Raw genomic sequence first — 19,298 nt, forward strand, 5'->3', positions numbered from 1 at the left:
ACTGATACAAATACTATATCACACAGTGTGCATTTTGAGGATGAGGGGCACACCTTATTCAGTCTTTATATCTCTTTTTCCTAAAAACACAATAACCATTCAATATGTATTTGTTGAATTGGGTAGAACTGGTCTCTCAAAAAGACAGATTCAGCCACTTTCTCAAGGTCACAATAAATCAGGAGAGATCCCAGAGCATCTAACTCCAGGCCTCAGTTTCCTTACTTATAAAATGGGCTTCAAAACACCTACCTTGTTGGGCTGCTGTGGCTATTAGAGATACTGTGTGCTTTAGAGGTGCCTGATGCTTGATGGACAGTAGCCCGAGCCAAGCAAGCTGATGAAACGGCTGCAGAACTCATCAGCATGCGGGAGATCAGGCACGTTTCAGTGATCACAGTGACCACCAGGTGCTCACGTGGATTCCAGTTTCTAGGCGTCAGCTTTCTCTGCTGCAAAATGAGGTTGGTTCCTTCTGGCTCGACCAGACGTCCATGTGTCATTTGGACATGGCTGCTGCCACAGTGCGGCCACGTGGCTGGAGGACGTGCCACTCCTTCTGGGGTGGTGGGGGAAGCTCCTGAGTTGCTGCTCTGGATTCTGCCTTCACTCCCTGTATCTCATTTTCTTGCTTGTAAAAGAAGGTGTGGGTGACAGGAAGTTCTCTGAGAATCCTGTCAGCTGCAGGAATCCAAGGGCTTCAGTAATACTACTGGAGTCTTCTCCAAGCCTGAGGTACTAAACTGCTCACAGGATCCCAGAGCCATGAAAGGAGTTATTATTTGCTAGAGGAAAAGAAAAGGTTTCTGTATTTGTCTAAAGCAGAAAGTGGAAAAGCAGGCCGTAGAATTGGGGGATAATAGTAAGAAAAAAGAAAAGAAAGCAAACCTGATTTGAGCTGGGATGTTAGAACCCTGCTTCCTGCAGGATAATGGAGCCCCATGCTATTAGATCACAGGGTCGAACCTTAGACATAGAGATTTATAGAAGAAAATTCCCCTCCAAAAAGCATGACATACACAAAGCGTTATAAAATGCTCAGAATGAGTTACACAAAGAGCCATGAGACATATGAAAAACAGTTTTTTTTTCCCCATTAAGACCTCCTGTCCTTTTCTAATAAAACCTAACATGACGTCTTTCTAGGATTTAGAGTAAAACTTCTTGTGTTGGAGATGTATTTGGAAGTGAATAATGGACACACATATCGTTTACCGCAAGCAGTGAAGACATCTGAAAATCGTGCTTCCTGCCAAAGTGGACATTAAGTTTTTGCTTGGAAGCAAATATGAAAACATTGATTTTTATCCAACTATCCCTCCGTTTATCTAAGGAGAAAGTTACAACTTATTCTGTTATGCTTTTAATAGGATTTTCTATCTTTAATGCTGAGATCCTAAACATTACCAACGAGTAAGCAAAGAAAACAATTACCAGATGGCATTTTCAACGAAATTTTTTTATATTTATTATAATCGTGCTTGTCTACAACTAAAGATTCATGTGGTGTGCAAACCATATGTCTGACTTTATTTACCAAAGTAAATACAGAACAGCATTTCCAATAGGGGAGGTTCACACAACAAACAAAATATAGAGTGTGTGACCTCAATAAGGCATTCAATAAAGGTATAAGCTGTCTCTCCCTCTATGGGGGTTCCCTTAGGGTGCTCTGATGTTGGCATCACATTCTTCTAAGAGCAGAATCAAATCTTCAATCAGGCTGTGCTCCCTGCCATGTGTCACTCTCATAATATCAAAAGCCTAAAGGGAAAAGAAAGAAGACGGATTAGAACCCCAAATTAGGCAGGTCCCTGCCTGCTCCTCGTCTTTTCCCATGACATCAGGAGCCCGAAGAAACCCAGAGTCTGCAGTGTGAGCAGCACAGTAGTTCTCCACACTAGCAATGAAGTGACAAGGGTGATTTTGTAATGTGGTGCTTGGAAAGCAGACTTAGTACTTGAGTCATGCTGGGCCTGGTGTCCAACAATAATCTTCAGGGATTATTACAGCTTAGGTTTGGTGTAGGTAAAGAGGTTTAAGAAGAGTTACTAAAATGATTAAGGAATATTAAAGATGAACTACTAGGCTGCTATCACCTTAAAATATAATTTTCATTTTTGCATGCTGCATTTAATTCTCATCTATATGCACTGTGATACATATAATATATACATATAATTTTTGTATTCATGTCATATGACATTATAACATTGGCATGTTGACAGTCCCTGCCTTCACTCCCCATGTTCAATCTTCACTAAATCTTGCCAATTCTACATCCAAAATATTTCTGAAATCTGGATGGGTTTGTGACCACTTCAGTAATAGAGTGTGATGGAATTAATGCTACTGACTTCCAAAGTTAGGTCAGAAAGGCCATGCAACTTTGCCTTGTTCACTAGTATATCTGCTCCTGGAACCATGAGATTCCGTGCTGTGAGGAAGCCCAAGCCACATGGGGAAGCCAAGTGGAGATGCTCTGGTTGATAGTCCTAGCTGAGTCCATCTTTAAAGTCATCCTAGCCTAGACACCAGAAATGTGCATAAAGAAGTCTCCAGATGATTTCAGCCATCAGCCAGAAGATAGCCAGATTCCAGTCTTCCCAGCTGACACTGTGGAAAAGAGGCATTATGGAAAGGAAGCAAGCCATTCCTCTTGTGATCCGTTTGAATTCCTGACTCAAATCATCTGTGAGCATAATAAAAGGATGGTTATTTTACTCTGCTAAGTTTTGGGATGGTTTGTTATCGAGCAATAAATAGCCAGAATATCCTCAAAAATATTTTTGCAATAAATTACAGATAAACAGTATCATCCTGCACTGCCCAAACTGAGGGCTCCCCAGCGGGGTGGGGGGGGCACCAGACCCATTGTCTTCAATATGAATGTGCCTCGAGAGATAGATAGGTAAAGAGATTTTGGGGGCTGTTAAGCATCCAGAAAAGCACCTGCCTCTCAGTTCCACACTCTCAGCCTTGGCTGCACAGTAGTATCAACTGGGGGCTTTCAAAGGTACCAGCGCCCAAACCCCACACATGGTCAACTGAAGCCTATTCTCTGGGGGTGAGGCCTGGGCTCAGGAGATTCTAACGTGCCCTCAGGGTTGAGAACAACTGATACAGTAAGCTCTCACCAAATAATAACAACGATTTATTATTCAGTGGTGACTTATAGCCAACATAATTACCATTTTACTGGCTGTGTACAATTCTACTCTTAGAAATTTAGATCACTACCAATTTTTTGTTATGATGTAGCTCTTCTAGCATAGGACTTTTTTGCCTTTGCTGAATATTTGCTTAAGATAAATCTCTGGAGGTGGGATTCTTGGGTATGAATCTCTTTAAAGCCATAGAGACTTTAGAGCTGTGGAGCACCTCTTCATTCTACTGGGTGTTCAGGGCTAGGAGTGCTTTTGGGCTGTGTTCCTGGCCTTTTGGCCTCTTTAAAAAATGTTCCCGGGTTTCCCTGGTGGCGCAGTGGTTGAGAGTCCGCCTGCCGATGCAGGGGACATGGGTTCGTGCCCCAGTCCGGGAAGATCCCACATGCCGTGGAGCGGCTGGGCCCGTGAGCCATGGCCACTGAGCCTGCGCGTCTGGAGCCTGTGCTCCACAATGGGAGGGGCCACAACAGTGAGAGGCCCGCGTACTGCAAAAAAAAAAAAAAAAAAAAAATGTTCCCTTTAGCTGGGATAAAGGAAAACAGGCAGACAGACGGGGTCTAGATTTAGCTGCTGAGAGGGAAAAAAAGGAGAAGGCCCACCACCTCAGGCTCTGGTGTCCCAGCCTGGAAAAGAGCTCTGCCCGTGGAGTTGGCTGTAATCCTGCACTGGCGGGCCCATCACCTGTGACATCCCATCTGGAAAACCAGAAGGGGGCTGTGATGAGTCAGGGCCGTGAGGATTTGGTTCTTGGTAACCTGAGTGGTTCTGCCCTGTGGGTGCAGAGCATCTGCAAGCAAATCCCGAGGTGCAGTGGGGCAGGGTGAGGGGTGTTCGAGACCGAGGGGAGGAGTTGGGAGTAGCCTCCACCTTGGAGGCAGCCAAGCTCGGTGAGATGTCTCCGGGCAGAAGATCAACAACAAATGTTTGATGCCATTCAGGGAACAAATGTCTCCCGTCTCCCTCCCGCCCCACTCCCCCAGGTCCTCTGTTGTTCTAGACATCTCAAGGTCCCAGGCAGGGGCCTGCATGAGAGCGCAGTTGTAAAAAGAGACTGGAGAGATGCTTCGAGCCCTTCATGGGAAATTCTCTCACTCGAAAGCTGCTTAGATGTTCTCTTCCCTTCCACTTGACAGAGGGCCAGCTGTACTTGTGATCTGACAGAGGAGGGTGAATGGGCCAGAGCATCACCTGAAAAGCTCTTTGCAGAAAGAGAAACAGTGCTCCTCCAAGCCCCATGGACAGGTCGGCTGGAGAAAGGCCTGCCTGACCTGTGAGGGCTCTCGCCCTTCCGGCCCCTCACAGCTCTCTGCTGGGTTAGGGCCTGGCCTCGTTTCTCAGGAGAACTCCCAGACCAGCTTCTCTGTGTCCTCCTGTTTTATTTCTCCAGGTTCCTCATCTGGAGAATGTTCTGTGCTTCTCAGGGACTTGACTCAGAGGCTACATGACAGTCATCTTCATACCACTCTGAAGGGTAAGGTCAATCTGCATGTTTCAGACGTATTATAGCTCCAGCTTCCTTCCTCGCTGCCTTTCTTCCAGTCATACGTTTCACCGTCTCCTCCCTTCCAGCTTTAAGAATAAGGCCTACTTCTCAAGAGACAAAGTTAATTGTGGCTGATCTGGAGTCTTCCTGTTCATTCCTGCTCATCCCACAGCACGGCAGGTGCCTGAGTATCAGAAGGAGGCTTCCGGCCCTGCAACCCTTCATGAACTGCAGAGCCACAGCCAGGAAAGGAAGCCACCTGGCCTTCCCCAGGCCTCACTTCCATACCTCCCAGCCTGCTTCCTTGCGGGAGGGCCATAAAGACCATCTGGTGCAACGTCCTCATACTTGGCCTGAGAGGGAGCCCAGGGTGAACCCAGTGTTCATTCCATGACTGCACTGTGCAGCCTCCACCTGCAAACAGTCTTCAGTGACCAAGGAGAGGGCCTGGAGGGTCTCTGAGGTCTCTGGCTTCTGAGACACCCTGAGGAGCCATGAAGGTCTTCCTAGTCAAGATGCTGCTGGTTGTGACCTACGCTCTTATTTGGTGGTGAATGCAGCACCGGTAGCAAAAATGGGGCGGGGGCAACCCCTGGGTGTGTATGTGTAGGCTTTGAGAGACTAAGATTAGAGGATCCTATGCACAGGGGTGGCTAGAAGCAGAGAGGAAATGGGCATAGCTGGGAGCAGAGGACCACACTGAAGAGACTGGAAAAATCCATCCCATTTGTCTAGAAGGTAAAACCAAGTATAAACAGGATTAACAAGTAAACACTGTAATGTTCTCTGAGTGATGGGTGGGGTAGAAGAGAAAAGGAGAGAAAGAAAGAAATAGGATTTAGTAATGTGCAAAATATGGTGATGACTATGTTCTCTGTGTGTGTGTGTGTGTGTGCGTGCATGCGTGTATGTGAGAGTAATCTGGCAGGTTGAGTATACAGGACGGGAAGCCAAAACTCAGACTTGGTCCGGCGGGACGTCTGGTCCTTGTCTTGGACGTCACCTGGGCCTACAGGTGAGCTGGGGCAGCAGTTCTCAGCAATGTAGGAAGGGAAGCCCTATGTAGCTGTCAGCACAGGCTGCCTCTGCATGGCGGCCACAGCCCCTCAGCCCAGCAAGAAGATGAGGAGGTCTTTTTTCCCCCCAAAACAAAGTTGCAGTAAATCTCTGACAAACCAGGACAATTGTTTTCTGTAGCTCTGTGTCTCCCTTTTCTCAGCCCCTCCCAACTGCCACACATGCACATGTCAGAGAGAACAATTTTGATTTAATTTCCTGCAGCAATATGTAAAACAGATTAAGGAAATAGAAAATCAGAGCCAGCTTGTGCTGGGAAAAGCTTATCTCTTTCCATTAAATTTTATTTTTTTAATGGTAGCATTTAAAAAGAGCCTGCCTGTAATCTTCCACAGAGGACCTATTTGAAGCCTTCAAGGGGCCGTTGCTGCCCCCCCCCCACCCCCCCCCCGTGTACTGACTCTAAATGTCACACGAGAAATGGAAGCACAGATTGTCTGCCACGTGACAGGCATGGCTCACTCAGGAGTAAAGGTAGTGTCTTTGAAAGATCGGGTCCCCAGAACTTATTTCAATCTCATCACAGCTTTTTTTTTTTAAGTAATTGTAGAATTGTGGGTCATATATTAAATAAAATGAATTAAATTATGATTTAAAGTTGAAAACAATATAGCTTTCTTATTGAATTTTAATAAAAATATATTAAGCTTATCAAGGATCTCATATACTCTCTACCAAAAGCCTGAGGGAATCCAATAATGACTTCTCCAAGCAGATTTAAATATGGATATAAATCAGAGGGAAAAGAAATGTATGCATGAGCCAAACCTCTGGAATCAGATCACAAGAGGGGAAAATGCAGGCAAGTTTTCTTCCTCTGCCCACCTCAGGATGAAAGCAGAGCAGAGGGGTGGGAGGTCGTGGGCGTGAGCTGGGGCATCCAAAGCAGGACATGTAAGAAGACAGACCTACGACCCATCAAGCAGCTCCAGAGCCACGACAGCCCTTCACAAGGGGCAGCAGGAAATCCCAAAGGCTTGGATGACCTTCCTGAGCTCACAGCACCCCTGCTGACGCCACTGTGCTCTACACCTCGTACAGAATCCACTGGAAGGACCTGTCCTCCTGGGAGGCAAGATTCCTTAAAGAAAAGATCTATCCATTCATACACTAAATATCGGCTAAGCAGCTGTCATGAATAAGACTTGGTCCTTGCCCTGGGAGGAGCTCTGGCACAGCCAGAAACCAGGGTTCTAGCAGGACAGTGTGTGATAAAGGGAGATGTAAGGTGCTGGGGTTCCAGAGGAGAGACCCCAGAAGGGGTTACAGACGTGGTGAGCTCAGATCTGTGCCTTCCAGTGGGAGTAGCTATTCCAGAAAGAGTTGATGTTGTGTTGTTATGTTTAACTAATCAATCGATCCAATGCATATTTATTGAGCACCTGAGAGACCCTGAAGACATCATGTCTCCTCCCTGAGCTCTGGTTTCCTCACTTGAATAACGAGAAGATTGGACTAGATAAATTCTATGGACAAACCAAGTCCCAGACACAGAGCTAGGAGGTGCAGGTTTGGTTTCATTTCAAAATGTGTTATTGATTTCTAATTTAACTCCACTGAGGTCAGAGAATTTACTTTGTATGACAGGAATCCTTTTACATTTATTGAGACTTGTTTTATGGCCCAGAATATGGTCCTTCTTGGTATACATTCTGCGGGTACTTGAAAAGAAGTGTATTTTGCTACTGCTGGGTGGAGTTTTATAAATGTCAATTTGATCCTGTTGTTGAATTCTTCTATATCCTTGCTGGTTTTCTGTCTAGTTGTCCTGTCAGTAGTTGACAGGGAGTGTTGATGTCCCCAGTTATACTCGTATCCATAAGTCTATTATCTACTTCTTCTTTTAGTTCTATCAGTTTTTGTTTCCCGCATTTTGCAACTGGGTTGTTTGGTGCATACACATTTAGAATTGCTATGTATTCATGGTAAATTGACCTTTTTTTACCATTATATGATGTCCTTCTCTGTCTTTAGCAACATTTTCTTTGTTGTAAAATCTACTTTATCTGATATTAATATAGCCACTCCAGCTTTCTTTTGATGAATGGTGTTTTCATGATAACATCTTTTTCCATCGTTTTACTTTCAACGTGTCTATATCACTATATTTAAAGGGAGTTTCCTATAGATAGCATATAGTTGGGTCATTAGAAAAATCCATTCTAATAATCTCTGTTATTTAATTAGTATATTTTAGACATTTATTTTTTTTACATAGATCACTTGCATAATTAATGTGGTTATTCATATATTAGGGTTTTAAGTTTGCCACTTAAATTTTTTTCTGTTCTGTTTTTTTCTTTTTTGCTTCTATTTTCTTTTTCTTGCATTTCTGGTGGATTACTACTTTTTTTAGAATTCTGTAATGTTTTTGAGTGTATTTGTTTGTGTGTGTATATATATATATATATAGACATAGACATATAATTGTTGAATATAATTGACCTAAATATTTCCACTATATACATTTAGAACCACAGGAGACAGTGTTATAAATTTTGTTTCAACATGTCAAAGATTATCTTAAAAACTTAAGAGGAGAATGAAAGTCTACTTTACTTACCCTTACTTTTGCTTACCATGTTCTTTCTTCCTGATGTTCAAAGATTCCTGCCTTTATTATTTACTTTCTGTTTAGAGAATTCCTTTAGCTATCCTTTTAGAATAGGTCCGCTGGTGACAAATTCTCTTACTTTTCCTTCATCTGAGAATGTTTTGATTTTCCCTTAACTCTTGAAGGCTATTTTGCTGAGTATCGGTTTTTGGCTCAACAGTTCTTTTCTTTCAGTGCTTGAAAAATGTGCCACTTTCATCTGGCCTCCATGTTTGTTTGTTTGTTAATATTTATTTATTTGGCTGTACCAGGTCTTAGTTGCAGCATGCGGGATCTTCAATACTGTGTGCGGGATCTTCACTGCAGCACACAGGATCTGTTCTTAGTTGCGGCATGTGGGATCTTTGCTGTGGCATGCGGGATCTAATTCCCTAACCAGGGATCGAACCCAGGCCCCCTGCATTGGGAGCACAGAGTCTTAACTGCTGGACCACCAGGGAAGTCCCTGGCCTTCATGGTTTTTAATGAGAAAGCCACTGTAACTCAAATTGTTTTTCTCCTATAAGCAAGATGTCATTTTTCTCTTGCTGCTTTTTAAAAAAAAATTTTTAATTTTTAAAATTTTTTGCTGTGTTGGGTCTTTGTTGCTGCGCGCGGGCTTTTCTCTGGTTGTGGCGAGTGGGGGCTACTCTTGCAGTGTGCAGGCTTCTCATTGTGGTGGCTTCTCTTGTTGTGGAGCATGGGTTCTAGGCGTGTGGGCTTCAGTAGTTGTGGCACGCGGGCTCAGTAGTTGTGGTGCACAGGCTTAGTTGCTCTGCAGCATTTGGGATCTTCCTGGACCAGCGCTCGAACCCGTGTCCCGTGCATTGGCAGGCAGATTCTTAACCACTGTGCCACCAGGGAAGCCCCTCTCTTGCTGCTTTTAAGATATTTTTGTTGTCTTTAGTTTTCAGAAGTTTGTCTAGGATGAGTCTTGGTGGGCATTTCTTTGGATTTTTCATATTTGGATTCACTTAGTTTTTTCTTTTTCCTTTAAGTTCTTGTAGGTTTTTAAAAAATTTTATTATTTTTTTATACAGCAGGTTCTTATTAGTCATCAATTTTATACACATCAGTGTATACATGTCAATCCCAATCTCCCAATTCTTCCCACCACCACCCTCACTCCCCCGCGGCTTTCCCCCCTTGGTGTCCATACGTTTGTTCTCTACATCTGTGTCCCTATTTCTGCCTTGCAAACCGGTTCATCTGTACCATTTTTCTAGATTCCACATATATGCATTAATATACGATATTTGTTTTTCTCTTTCTGACTTACTTCGCTCTTTATGACAGTCTCTAGGTCCATCCACGTCTCTACAAATGAACCAATTTCGTTCCTTTTTATGGCTGAGTAATATTCCATTGTATATATGTACCACATCTTACTCCATTCATCTGTCGATGGGCATTTGGGTTGTTCCATGACCTGGCTATTGTAAATAGTGCTGCAATGAACACTGGGGTGCATGTGACTTTTTGAATTATGGTTTTCTCTGGGTATATGCCCAGTAGTGGGATTGCTGGGTCATATGGTAATTCTATTTTTAGTTTTCTAAGGAACCTCCATACTGTTCTCCATAGTGGCTGTATCAATTTACATTCCCACCAATAGTGCAAGAGGGTTCCCTTTTCTCCACACCCTCTCCAGCATTTGTTGTTTGTAGATTTTCTGATGATGCCCATTCTAACTGGTGTGAGGTGATACCTCATTGTAGTTTTGATTTGCATTTGTCTAATAATTAGTGATGTTGAGCAGCTTTTCATGTGCCTCTTGGCCATCTGTATATCTTCTTTGGAGAATTGTCTGTTTAGGTCTTCTGAGTATTTTTTGATTGGGTTGTTTGTTTTTTTAATATTGAGCTGCATGAGCTGTTTATATATTTTGGAGATTAATCCTTTGTTGATTCGTTTGCAAATATTTTCTCCCATTCTGAGGGTTGTCTTTTCGTCTTGTTTATAGTTTCCTTTTTGTGCAAAAGCTTTTAAATTTCATTAGTTCCCATTTGTTTATTTTTTGTTTTTATTTCCAGTTCTCTAGAAGGTGGGTCAAAAAAGATCTTGCTGTGATTTATGTCAGTGTTCTTCCTATGTTTTCCTCTGAGAGTTTTATAGTGTCTGGTCATACATTTAGGTCTCTAATCCATTTTGAGTTTATTTTTGTGTATGGTGTTAAGGAGTGTTCTAATTTCATTCTTTTACATGCAGCTGTCCAGTTTTCACAGCAACAGTTATTGAAGAGACTGTCTTTTCTCCATTGTATATCCTTGCCTCCTCTGTCATAGATTAGTTGACCATAGGTGTGTGGGTTTATCTCTGGGCTTTGTATCCTGTTCCATTGATCTGTGTTTCTGTTTTTGTGCCAGTACCATAGTGTCTTGACTCCTCCAGCTCTGTTTTTTTCCCTCAAGACTGCTTTGGCTATTCGGGGTCTTTTGTGTCTCCATACAAATTTTAAGATTTTTTGTTCTAGTTCTGTAAAAAATGCCATTGGTAATTTGATAGGGATTGCATTGAATCTGTACATTGCCTTGGGCAGTACAGTCATTTTCACAATCAGTTACCTTCTTGAATCCCCAGGTAGACTTTTTTTATGTTCAGCGGCATTAATTACATTCACATTGTTGTGCAACCACTACTACTATCCATTTCCAGAACTTCTGTGTTATCCCAAACTGAAACTGTGTACCCACTAAACAATAATTCTCCATTCCCTTCTCTTTCCAGCCCCTGGTTATCACTATTTTACTTTCTGTCTCTATGTTTTTGACTACTCTACATACCTGATATAAATGGAATCATACAATATTTGTCCTTTCGTGACTGGCTTATTTCACATAATGTCTTCAAGTTTCATCCATGTAGTTTCATTTTTAAGGCTGAATAATATTTCATTGTCTGTATATTCCACATTTTGTTTATCTATTCATCTGTCCATGGACATTTAGGTTGTGTCCACCTTTTAGCTATTGTTAATAATGCTTGCTATGAACATTGGTGTACAAATATCTGTTCAAATTCCTGCTTTCAATTCTTTTGTGTTTATACCCCGAAGTGGAATTGGTGGATCAACTAGTAATTCTATGTTTCATATTTTTGAGGAACTGCTATACTATTTTTCCACAGTGGCTTCCCCATTTTGCATTCCTGCCAGTAATACATAAGGGTTCCAGTTTCTCCACATCTATACCAATACATGTTGTTTTCTGGGTTTTTTTTTTCTTAATAATAGCCATCTTAGCAGGTGAGAAGTAGTATCTCATTGTGGTTGTGGTTTGCATTTCTCTAATGATTGGTGATGTTAAGCATCTTTTTATGTGATTTTTGGCTATTTGTATATCTTCTTTGGAGAAATGTCTATTCAGGTCCTTTGCCAATTTTTGAATTGGGCTGTTTTGGTATTGTTATTGAAGTTTAGGCATTCTCTCTATATTCTGGATATTATTCACTTATCAGATACGTGATTTGCAAATATTTTGTTCCATTCTGTGGGTTGCCTTTTTACTCTGTCGATAGCGTCCTTTGATGCACAAACATTTAAAATTTTGATGAAGTTCAATTTGTCTATTTTTTCTTGTTGCCTGTGCCTTTGGTGGCATATCCAAAAAAATCATTGCCAAATCCAGTCTCATGAAGCTTTTCTTCTGTTTTCTTCTAAGAGTTTTATAGTTTTAGCTCTTATATTAGGTCTTTAATCCATGCATTAATTTTAAAAAATATAATGTTAGGTAAGGGTCCAACTTTATTTTTTGCATATGGATATCCAGTTTTCTCAACACCGTTTATTGAATGGACTGTCCTTTCCTCACTGAGTGGTCTTGGCACCCTTGTCAAAAATTATTTGACATATATCTGAGAGTTTATTTCTGGCTCTCTATTCAATTTCATTGGCGTATATGGCTGTCTTTATTCCAGTACCATGTTGTTTCGATTACTATAGTTTTGTAGCAAAATTTGAAATCAGAAAGTGTGAGTCCTCCAACTTTTTTTTTTTCTTTTTCAATATTGTTATGCTATTGGGGTCTTGAGGTTTCATATGGATTTTAGGATGATTTTTTCCAATTCAAAATAAAAATGTCAGTGGGATTTTGACAGAGATTGCATTGAATCTATAGATTGCTTTAGGTTGTATTGACATCTTAAAATGATATTAAATCTTTCAGTCATAAACATGGAATATTATTTTGTTTATGTCATCTTTAATTTTTTTCAGCAATGTTTTAGTCTTCAGTGTATAAGTCTTTTACCTCCTTGATTAAGTTAATAACTGATTATTTTATTCTGTAAGATGCTATTATAAGTGGAACTGTTTTCTCAATTTCCTTTTGGGATCATTCCCTTTTGGGATCATTCCCTGTCAGTGTACAGAAACACAACTGACTTTTGCATGTTAATTTTACATCCTCCCACTTTGCTGAATTTCTTAGTTGGAACAATTTCTTTTGTGGTATCTTTAGGGTTTCCTACATATAAGATCATGTTATCTATGATGAGAGAGAATTTTACTTTTTTTCAATTTGAATGCTTTCAGTATTATTTCTTCAAGTACTTTTTCCACTCTGCCCTCTTTCTCTTCTCTTTCTGGGACTCCACTGTTAGATCTTTTGTTATAGGTACCATGGGTCCCTGAAGCTCTGTTCAATTTTACCTTTTTTAGTCATTTTATCTCTGTTTTTTAGATTGGACAGCTTATATTGTCCTATCTTCAAGTTCATTATTAACTCATTCCTCTATCCTTTCCATTCTGTTGTTAAGCTCCAGTCTGTATATTTTGGTAATTGTATTTATCAGTTCTTAAATTTCTGTTTGCTTCTTCTTTTTTTTTTTTTTTTTGTGGTACGCGGGCCTCTCACTGTTGTGGCCTCTCCTGTTGCGGAGCACAGGCTCCGGATGCGCAGGCTCAGCAGCCATGGCTCACGGGCCCAGTCGCCCCGCGGCATGTGGGATCCTCCCGGACTGGGGCACGAACCTGTGTCCCCTGCATCGGCAGGCAGACTCTCAACCACCACCAGGGAAGCCCTGTTTGCTTCTTCTTTCTATCTTCTATTTCTTTGCTGAGGTGTTCTATTTTTTCATTTGTTTCGAGGATGTTTGTAATTGCTTGTTTGAACACATTTATGATTGGCTTTAAAATCTTTGTCAGATAATTCTAAAATCTGTTATCTTGGAGTTGCAATCTGTTGACTGACTTTTTTCCATGAAGATTGAGATCTTCCTTGTTCTTGGTATGACGAGTGATTTTCAATTGAAATGTGGACATTTTGAGTATTATGTTGAGATTCTGAATTTTATGTAAACTTTCTGTTTTAGCTGGCTCTCTCCAATATTGCTCCAGCAGGAGTATGGCAGATGACACCATGTTATTGCCAGGTGGAAGTACAAGTCCAGGTTCCTCACTTGGTTCCTTGTCACTGCTGGGCTTACACTTTCTGGTAGGTAAAATTCTGCTTGTTTCCTGTAATGTAACTTAATCACTATGCTTTCATTTTATGATTATTCTCTTAGTTATCTTCTCATTTTTGGTTCAGAAACATACTCTTGAAACTGATATTCTCTATTTTAAGTCAGTAGGGGACAGTCATAAATATCAGAGCCAGGGACTGCCAAACAACTCTTTGAAGGCACTGCTGATGATTATGGCACATCACCTCTGCATGCCCTCTTGTCCTCCCCCTCTCCCTCCCATCTGTCCACACGTTAAGGTGATGTTATGCATTTAGAGGAGAGCTTTTTAACGTTGAGACCGCGGGTCTATAGAAAGTCCATGGAGAGACTTCAGGTGGTCCCTAAACCCCCTTCCCCACCAAATATAAAAAAAAGTGTTGTGCAGTGTGGATACGGGGTGGGGGGCAGGGAGGTGGGATGAATTGGGAGATTGGGATTGACGTATGTGCACTGCCATGTGTAAAACAGATAGCTGGTGGGAACCTGCTGTATAGCACAGGGAGCTCAGCTCAGCGCTCTGTGATGACCTAGATGGGTGGGATGGGGGGCTGGGGTGGGAGGGAGGTCCAAGAGGGTGGGGATATATGTATACATATAGCTGATTCACTTCGTTGTACAGCAGAAACTAACACAACATTGTAAAGCAACTATACCCCAATTTAAAAAAAATGTATGTTCATTTTCTCTGGTGAGTCAGTGGTCCTCACACAATTCCTAAGTAAGAGCATGATCAAAGAGGTTAAAAATCATTGTAGCAGATTAAGAAATGGGAGCAATAGACTTGCAGGCTCTAAATCATCCATTTAGAGGGGCCTGAAATCAGGGGGCAGGCTGGAGTAGAGAGAGACCAGCATGTGCTTGGAGCTTTCCCTAGATGAGCTGGAATAGCTAGTAACCATGTGGGTATGAGAGGAGCTGTGCTGGGGACTGGGCCTGAGCTCCCTATTCAGATCCAGAAAAAGCTAAAAAGATCCTCAAAGTGTACAATGCTTCAACGTAATGAAATGAGAAGAGAAAAAACATTACAGTGTAATATAAGAAATTTACACCTAAATAAAAAATGGTTACTGAGGGGGAAGAAGTTTGCCTTTTTCCAGCCTGCCTTCAGTTAACAAGGCACTACTAAAAAAGCAGCTAGTCTAGCCCAGGGTGAGGGAGCTGGCAGCGTGCAGAGCTCACAGAAAAGAAGCAGGCTCACTGACAAGACAGGCCAGATGAGAATGGCTGCCCCTGAGGTCCAAGAAGTCAAATTAGTGGCTAACAAAATTCTTCTAAGAAATAAATGGAAAGAAATGAAAATAGATTAGAGACAGGAGAAAGCAAGAGGGAGGTACTGTGAAGGGACCCCAGGACTGTCCTGTGGCAGCAATCACAAGAATTTCAGCTGAGCCCAGGGGAGATGGGAGCCTAAACCAAATCAGAGCTGGGCTAAGAGGATTCCTTTCCTGGAGGAGGCTGGGCCTAATTGAATCTGTAACTAATTTTTGTTTCTGAAGCTTTTCTCATTTTTGTTCCAAACTCAGCCTTTGAAACCCTTACTCAAACTCTTTCATCCTGTTATTTCCAGAGTTTCTAAGGAAGACTGTCTGGGGGTGCCAGTCTAAAGAGAACATCAGTTTAAAAAGGCAAGAATATATCTTCCCTTGCCCCTCTCTGTGTTACCTGAGCCCCGAGAAAGCTCAGGAGGAGAGGCTGTCTGCAGAACGAAGCTGCCCTGCTTCTAGACTCACAGGTCCTATGAACTTGCAAAAAGATGGAGGTGTGCAGGCTGTCCCTCTGTGTGATACTGTGATATACAATAAGAAGTATATACTTGGTCTTCATCCCTATTTCTGGCACTGGGTTCCTAAAACCCTTGGAATTTCCTAAGTGATGAAAATGATCAAGGTGTCTTTATTATTTTAATAAGGTGACTTTTCGAAGCACCTAAGGATGGGGGCTGGTTGCTAGGATAACCAACCATATGATTAGACGGTTGGAACTTTCAGGGAAGAGGGACTGGAGGTTGAATCAATCACCAATGGCCAGTGATTTAATCAATCATGCCTCTGTAGTGAAGCCTTCCCACAAGCCTTCCCACATAAAAACCCACAAGGACAGAGTTTGAAAGCTTCTAGGTTGGTGAACACATGGAGATTCATGGAAAGTGGTGAACTCGGAGAGATGCCCTATATGCATCTCTTCCATCTGGCTGCTTCTGATTTATAGCCTTTTATAATAAACTGGTGATCTACTAAGTACAATGTTTCTTGGAATCCTGTGAGCTGCTTTAGCAAATTAATCAAAACCATGATGGCATCCTTGGAACCTCTAAGCTATAGCCAGTCAGTCTGAAGCGTATGTGACAACCTGGGCTTGTGACTGGCATCTGGAGTGTGGAAGGCGATCTCGTGGGGCAGTGGGATCTGATGCCATCTCCAGGTAAATGGTGTCAGAGTTGAGTTGAACTGTAGGACACCCAGCTGTGTCTGAGAATTGCTTGTTGAAGTGGGAAAACCCCTGCCACACATTGGAATTGGGTGAGCAGAACCTTACGGTCAGCATATGTCCTGAGATCTGGCCCACTAGCCACATACATAGTACATATACATATTAGCTAAAAGAACAGGGCTAGGGTGGTGCTTTTAAAGACCTCTCCTCTGGGCTTCCCTGGTGGCGCAGTGGTTGAGAGTCCACCTGCCGATGCAGGGGACATGGGTTCGTGCCCCGGTCCGGGAAGATCCCACATGCCGTGGAGCGGCTGGGCCCGTGAGCCATGGCCGCTGAGCCTGCGTGTCCGGAGCCTGTGCTCCGCAATGGGAGAGGCCACAACAGTGAGAGGCCCGTGTACCGCAAAAAAAGAAAAAGAAAAAGAAAAAAAGACCTCTCATTAAAAAATCCATTCATTCAAGTAGGTACTTGATAGAACTTGCTGTGTTCAGGGCATGTGTCTAGGTTTGGTAGCCTCAGGAGATACAAAAGGTATCTTGTGGAATTCCCACTCACCTCCAGGAAATGGAACACACCCATGTGAACTGCTGGGGAGCAGTTCTATAATATAATTGTTCAACAGGGGAAACACTGTATAACCCCAAACTCCAAACGCAAGTGCTAAAGGGACTGGGTAGTGAGGGAGTGATCAGAACAAGGGTTCCTACACAATAATAATCCTTTATACTCTCAAAACACTTGGGACTCAGCCAAACACACCCTTACACACTACCTTATCTACTTCTAAAATAACTCTATGGGGTAGGTATGATCCTCATTTTTAAAATAAGAAAATTATATTCAGGGGGATTGAGACTTGCTTCAAGTCATAAAAGTAGTAAATGACGGGACTGGAACCTGAACTCTGAATCCAAGTGTCTTCCTAATACGTGACACTGCTGGGGTGAACATCTGCTTTCTGGTCGATATCAGAACCCAGGAGATTCCGTGTCTTTTCCATAGCCAAGCAGGAAGTTTGGGTAAGGCCATAACTGATGCCAGGCCTCATGACAGACGTTTTGATGCTGCTCCGAGGTCTTTCATTTGGCAGCTGTCAGGGTCCATATGTGGGCTTATCTTTGGTACCAGGAGAAGAAGATGCTAAAACAATCACCAAGGGAGGCTTCCGGAGGAAACGAGGCAAGCTCACAAGAAGGACGTGAGGAAGACAGAATGGAACAGGGCACGAAGGGTATAAAAGGGCAATAAGAGTGTCAAAAGAAGGGTTGGTGATCCTCCTGGCCCACAAATATCCTGCAAATCTGTATCTAGACATCAGTGTGGGTTCATTCACGCTTGTCTTTGCAGCTGAGGGTATGAGATGTCTCCATCAAGAGTCCTGCATGCAATGGCAATGATAAAGCCTCACGTGAAGAGCAGAAAAGATCTGAATCCCCTCAGATTTCTCTCTCACATCCTCCTCTGAGTTGGCACCAGGAGCTCAGCGGGATCTGAAGGGATTTCTACACTGAGTCTTACTAGAGAGTCTCAGTTATTTGCTGGGCCAGTCTAGAGCCTTGGATTCCAGTCTGGATCTAATGATTTGTTCGCATGTCTGTCTCCTCCACTAAACTGTGAGGACAACACTGGGCCTTATTCAGATTAATAGAAGCATTTAATCAACACATGTTAGATTAAATCCAACAGACTGGTTCAGTGTGACTCCAAGCCTTAGCTCCTTCAGTTTTCAAATGGACACGAAAATGCCTGGCCCACTGGCCTTAGATGGCTGTCATCTGTCATGAGGGCCAGATCAGTCATGTACATGTGAGCAGTATTAATAATTTCTAGCCCCATAAAACATCAAGGACTAATTTGATCACTTATAAAATACCTACTTGGAGGTGACCCTGGGTTGGGTCCATCATATACTTGGGAAATTTCCTCCACGTTGTTTTCCTGTCAGAACATTCACATAGTAGACCCTCAGTGAGTCTTTTCTGCCCAACTGATTTGACTGACTGACAACCACTAGCCAGACCAGAAAAGGAAAGTTCTCCTGAGACTGCAGGAGCCTTCCAGTGTTCTTCCATCAGTCTGGTAAAGATGTCAGACAAGGCAAAGAGAACAGGAAGCGCTGGACACCTTCAGGAATCCTAGTGTTCTCCCTGTTGACCACGGGCTGATTTCAGTTAGAGATCAGGAAAAGGCAACAGGGCTAGCATTCAACAAAAACCAGCATTAGGGCATCTCACTTTTAAGAATCCCTTAGGCATTTGTTATTTTTCTCATCTAAATGTGGATCAGCCAGCCCCTAGACACTCCCTGAGAGATCCTGATTCAGGGCCTGGGTCTCTCCACCCTTCTGCAGACAAGGGCATCGTGGCCCAGAGGACCTGGGAAAGTGCCAGGTGCTGCCCATGAAACCCCACACACCAGCTCTCCATAGCCGCCACCAGTGCCTGGACCAGACAAGCACATGAGCTCTGCCTTTGGAAGCCACGGTTTGGGTGAGGGGGAGCTCTGCCAGGGTGGAAAGGCCAAGACAGCAGAGAGCCCCGGGCCCTAGTGGCAGAGGAGACTCATTGAGAGGGTGAGGACAGGCGTCACTTTTTTTTTTTTTTTGCGGTACGTGGGCCTCTCACCGCTGTGGCCTCTCCCGTTGCAGAGCACAGGCTCTGGACGCGCAGGCTCAGCGGCCAAGGCCCAGCCGCTCCGCGGCATGTGGGATCTTCCCGGACCGTGGCACGAACCCGTGTCCCCTGCATCGGCAGGCGGACTCCCACCCAACCACTGCGCCACCAGGGAGGCCCCAGGCGTCACTCTTTAACACTGCATTCCAACACAGACCCAGTTCTCCCCCTTGAGTTTCTCCGCACTTATCGCGAGCACTGTATTGACCTCTCGCCCTCGCTCCCTTCCTCCCTTCTTCCAACAGTGAATACTTCCTAAGTCCCAGACCTCACAGCCTCCTGGGGGACGGGGCAGCAGGTATTCCTGCTGCCCTGTGATGAGTGCTCAGCTGGCAGAGTGAGCGGAGTTGTAGGGGGGCAGGGAGGACACAACATTCCAGCTGGGCCTTAAAGGGTCAGTAGAGTTCTGCCAGGCCCAGGGGCTGGGGTCG

The 19,298-nt window shown here is 43.3% G+C and overlaps 1 protein-coding gene across 2 annotated transcripts in view; it reads right to left on the bottom strand.

Annotated features, from left to right (window-relative positions):
* Positions 1–1,453: 1,453 nt before the first annotated feature.
* Positions 1,454–19,298, bottom strand: part of SMYD3 (SET and MYND domain containing 3) — a 754,146-nt gene continuing 736,301 nt past the window's right edge. For both annotated transcript variants that reach the window (XM_081224651.1, XM_081224650.1), the window contains one exon: positions 1,454–1,764. In XM_081224651.1, coding sequence (XP_081080777.1) covers positions 1,663–1,764 — 102 coding nt within the window. In that variant the 3' untranslated portion in view covers positions 1,454–1,662. The remainder of the gene's footprint in view (positions 1,765–19,298) is intronic.

Source organism: Mesoplodon bidens (genome assembly GCF_964165515.1).
Source record: "Mesoplodon bidens genome assembly, chromosome: 2".
In the NCBI taxonomy this organism is placed as follows: Eukaryota; Metazoa; Chordata; class Mammalia; order Artiodactyla; family Ziphiidae; genus Mesoplodon; species Mesoplodon bidens.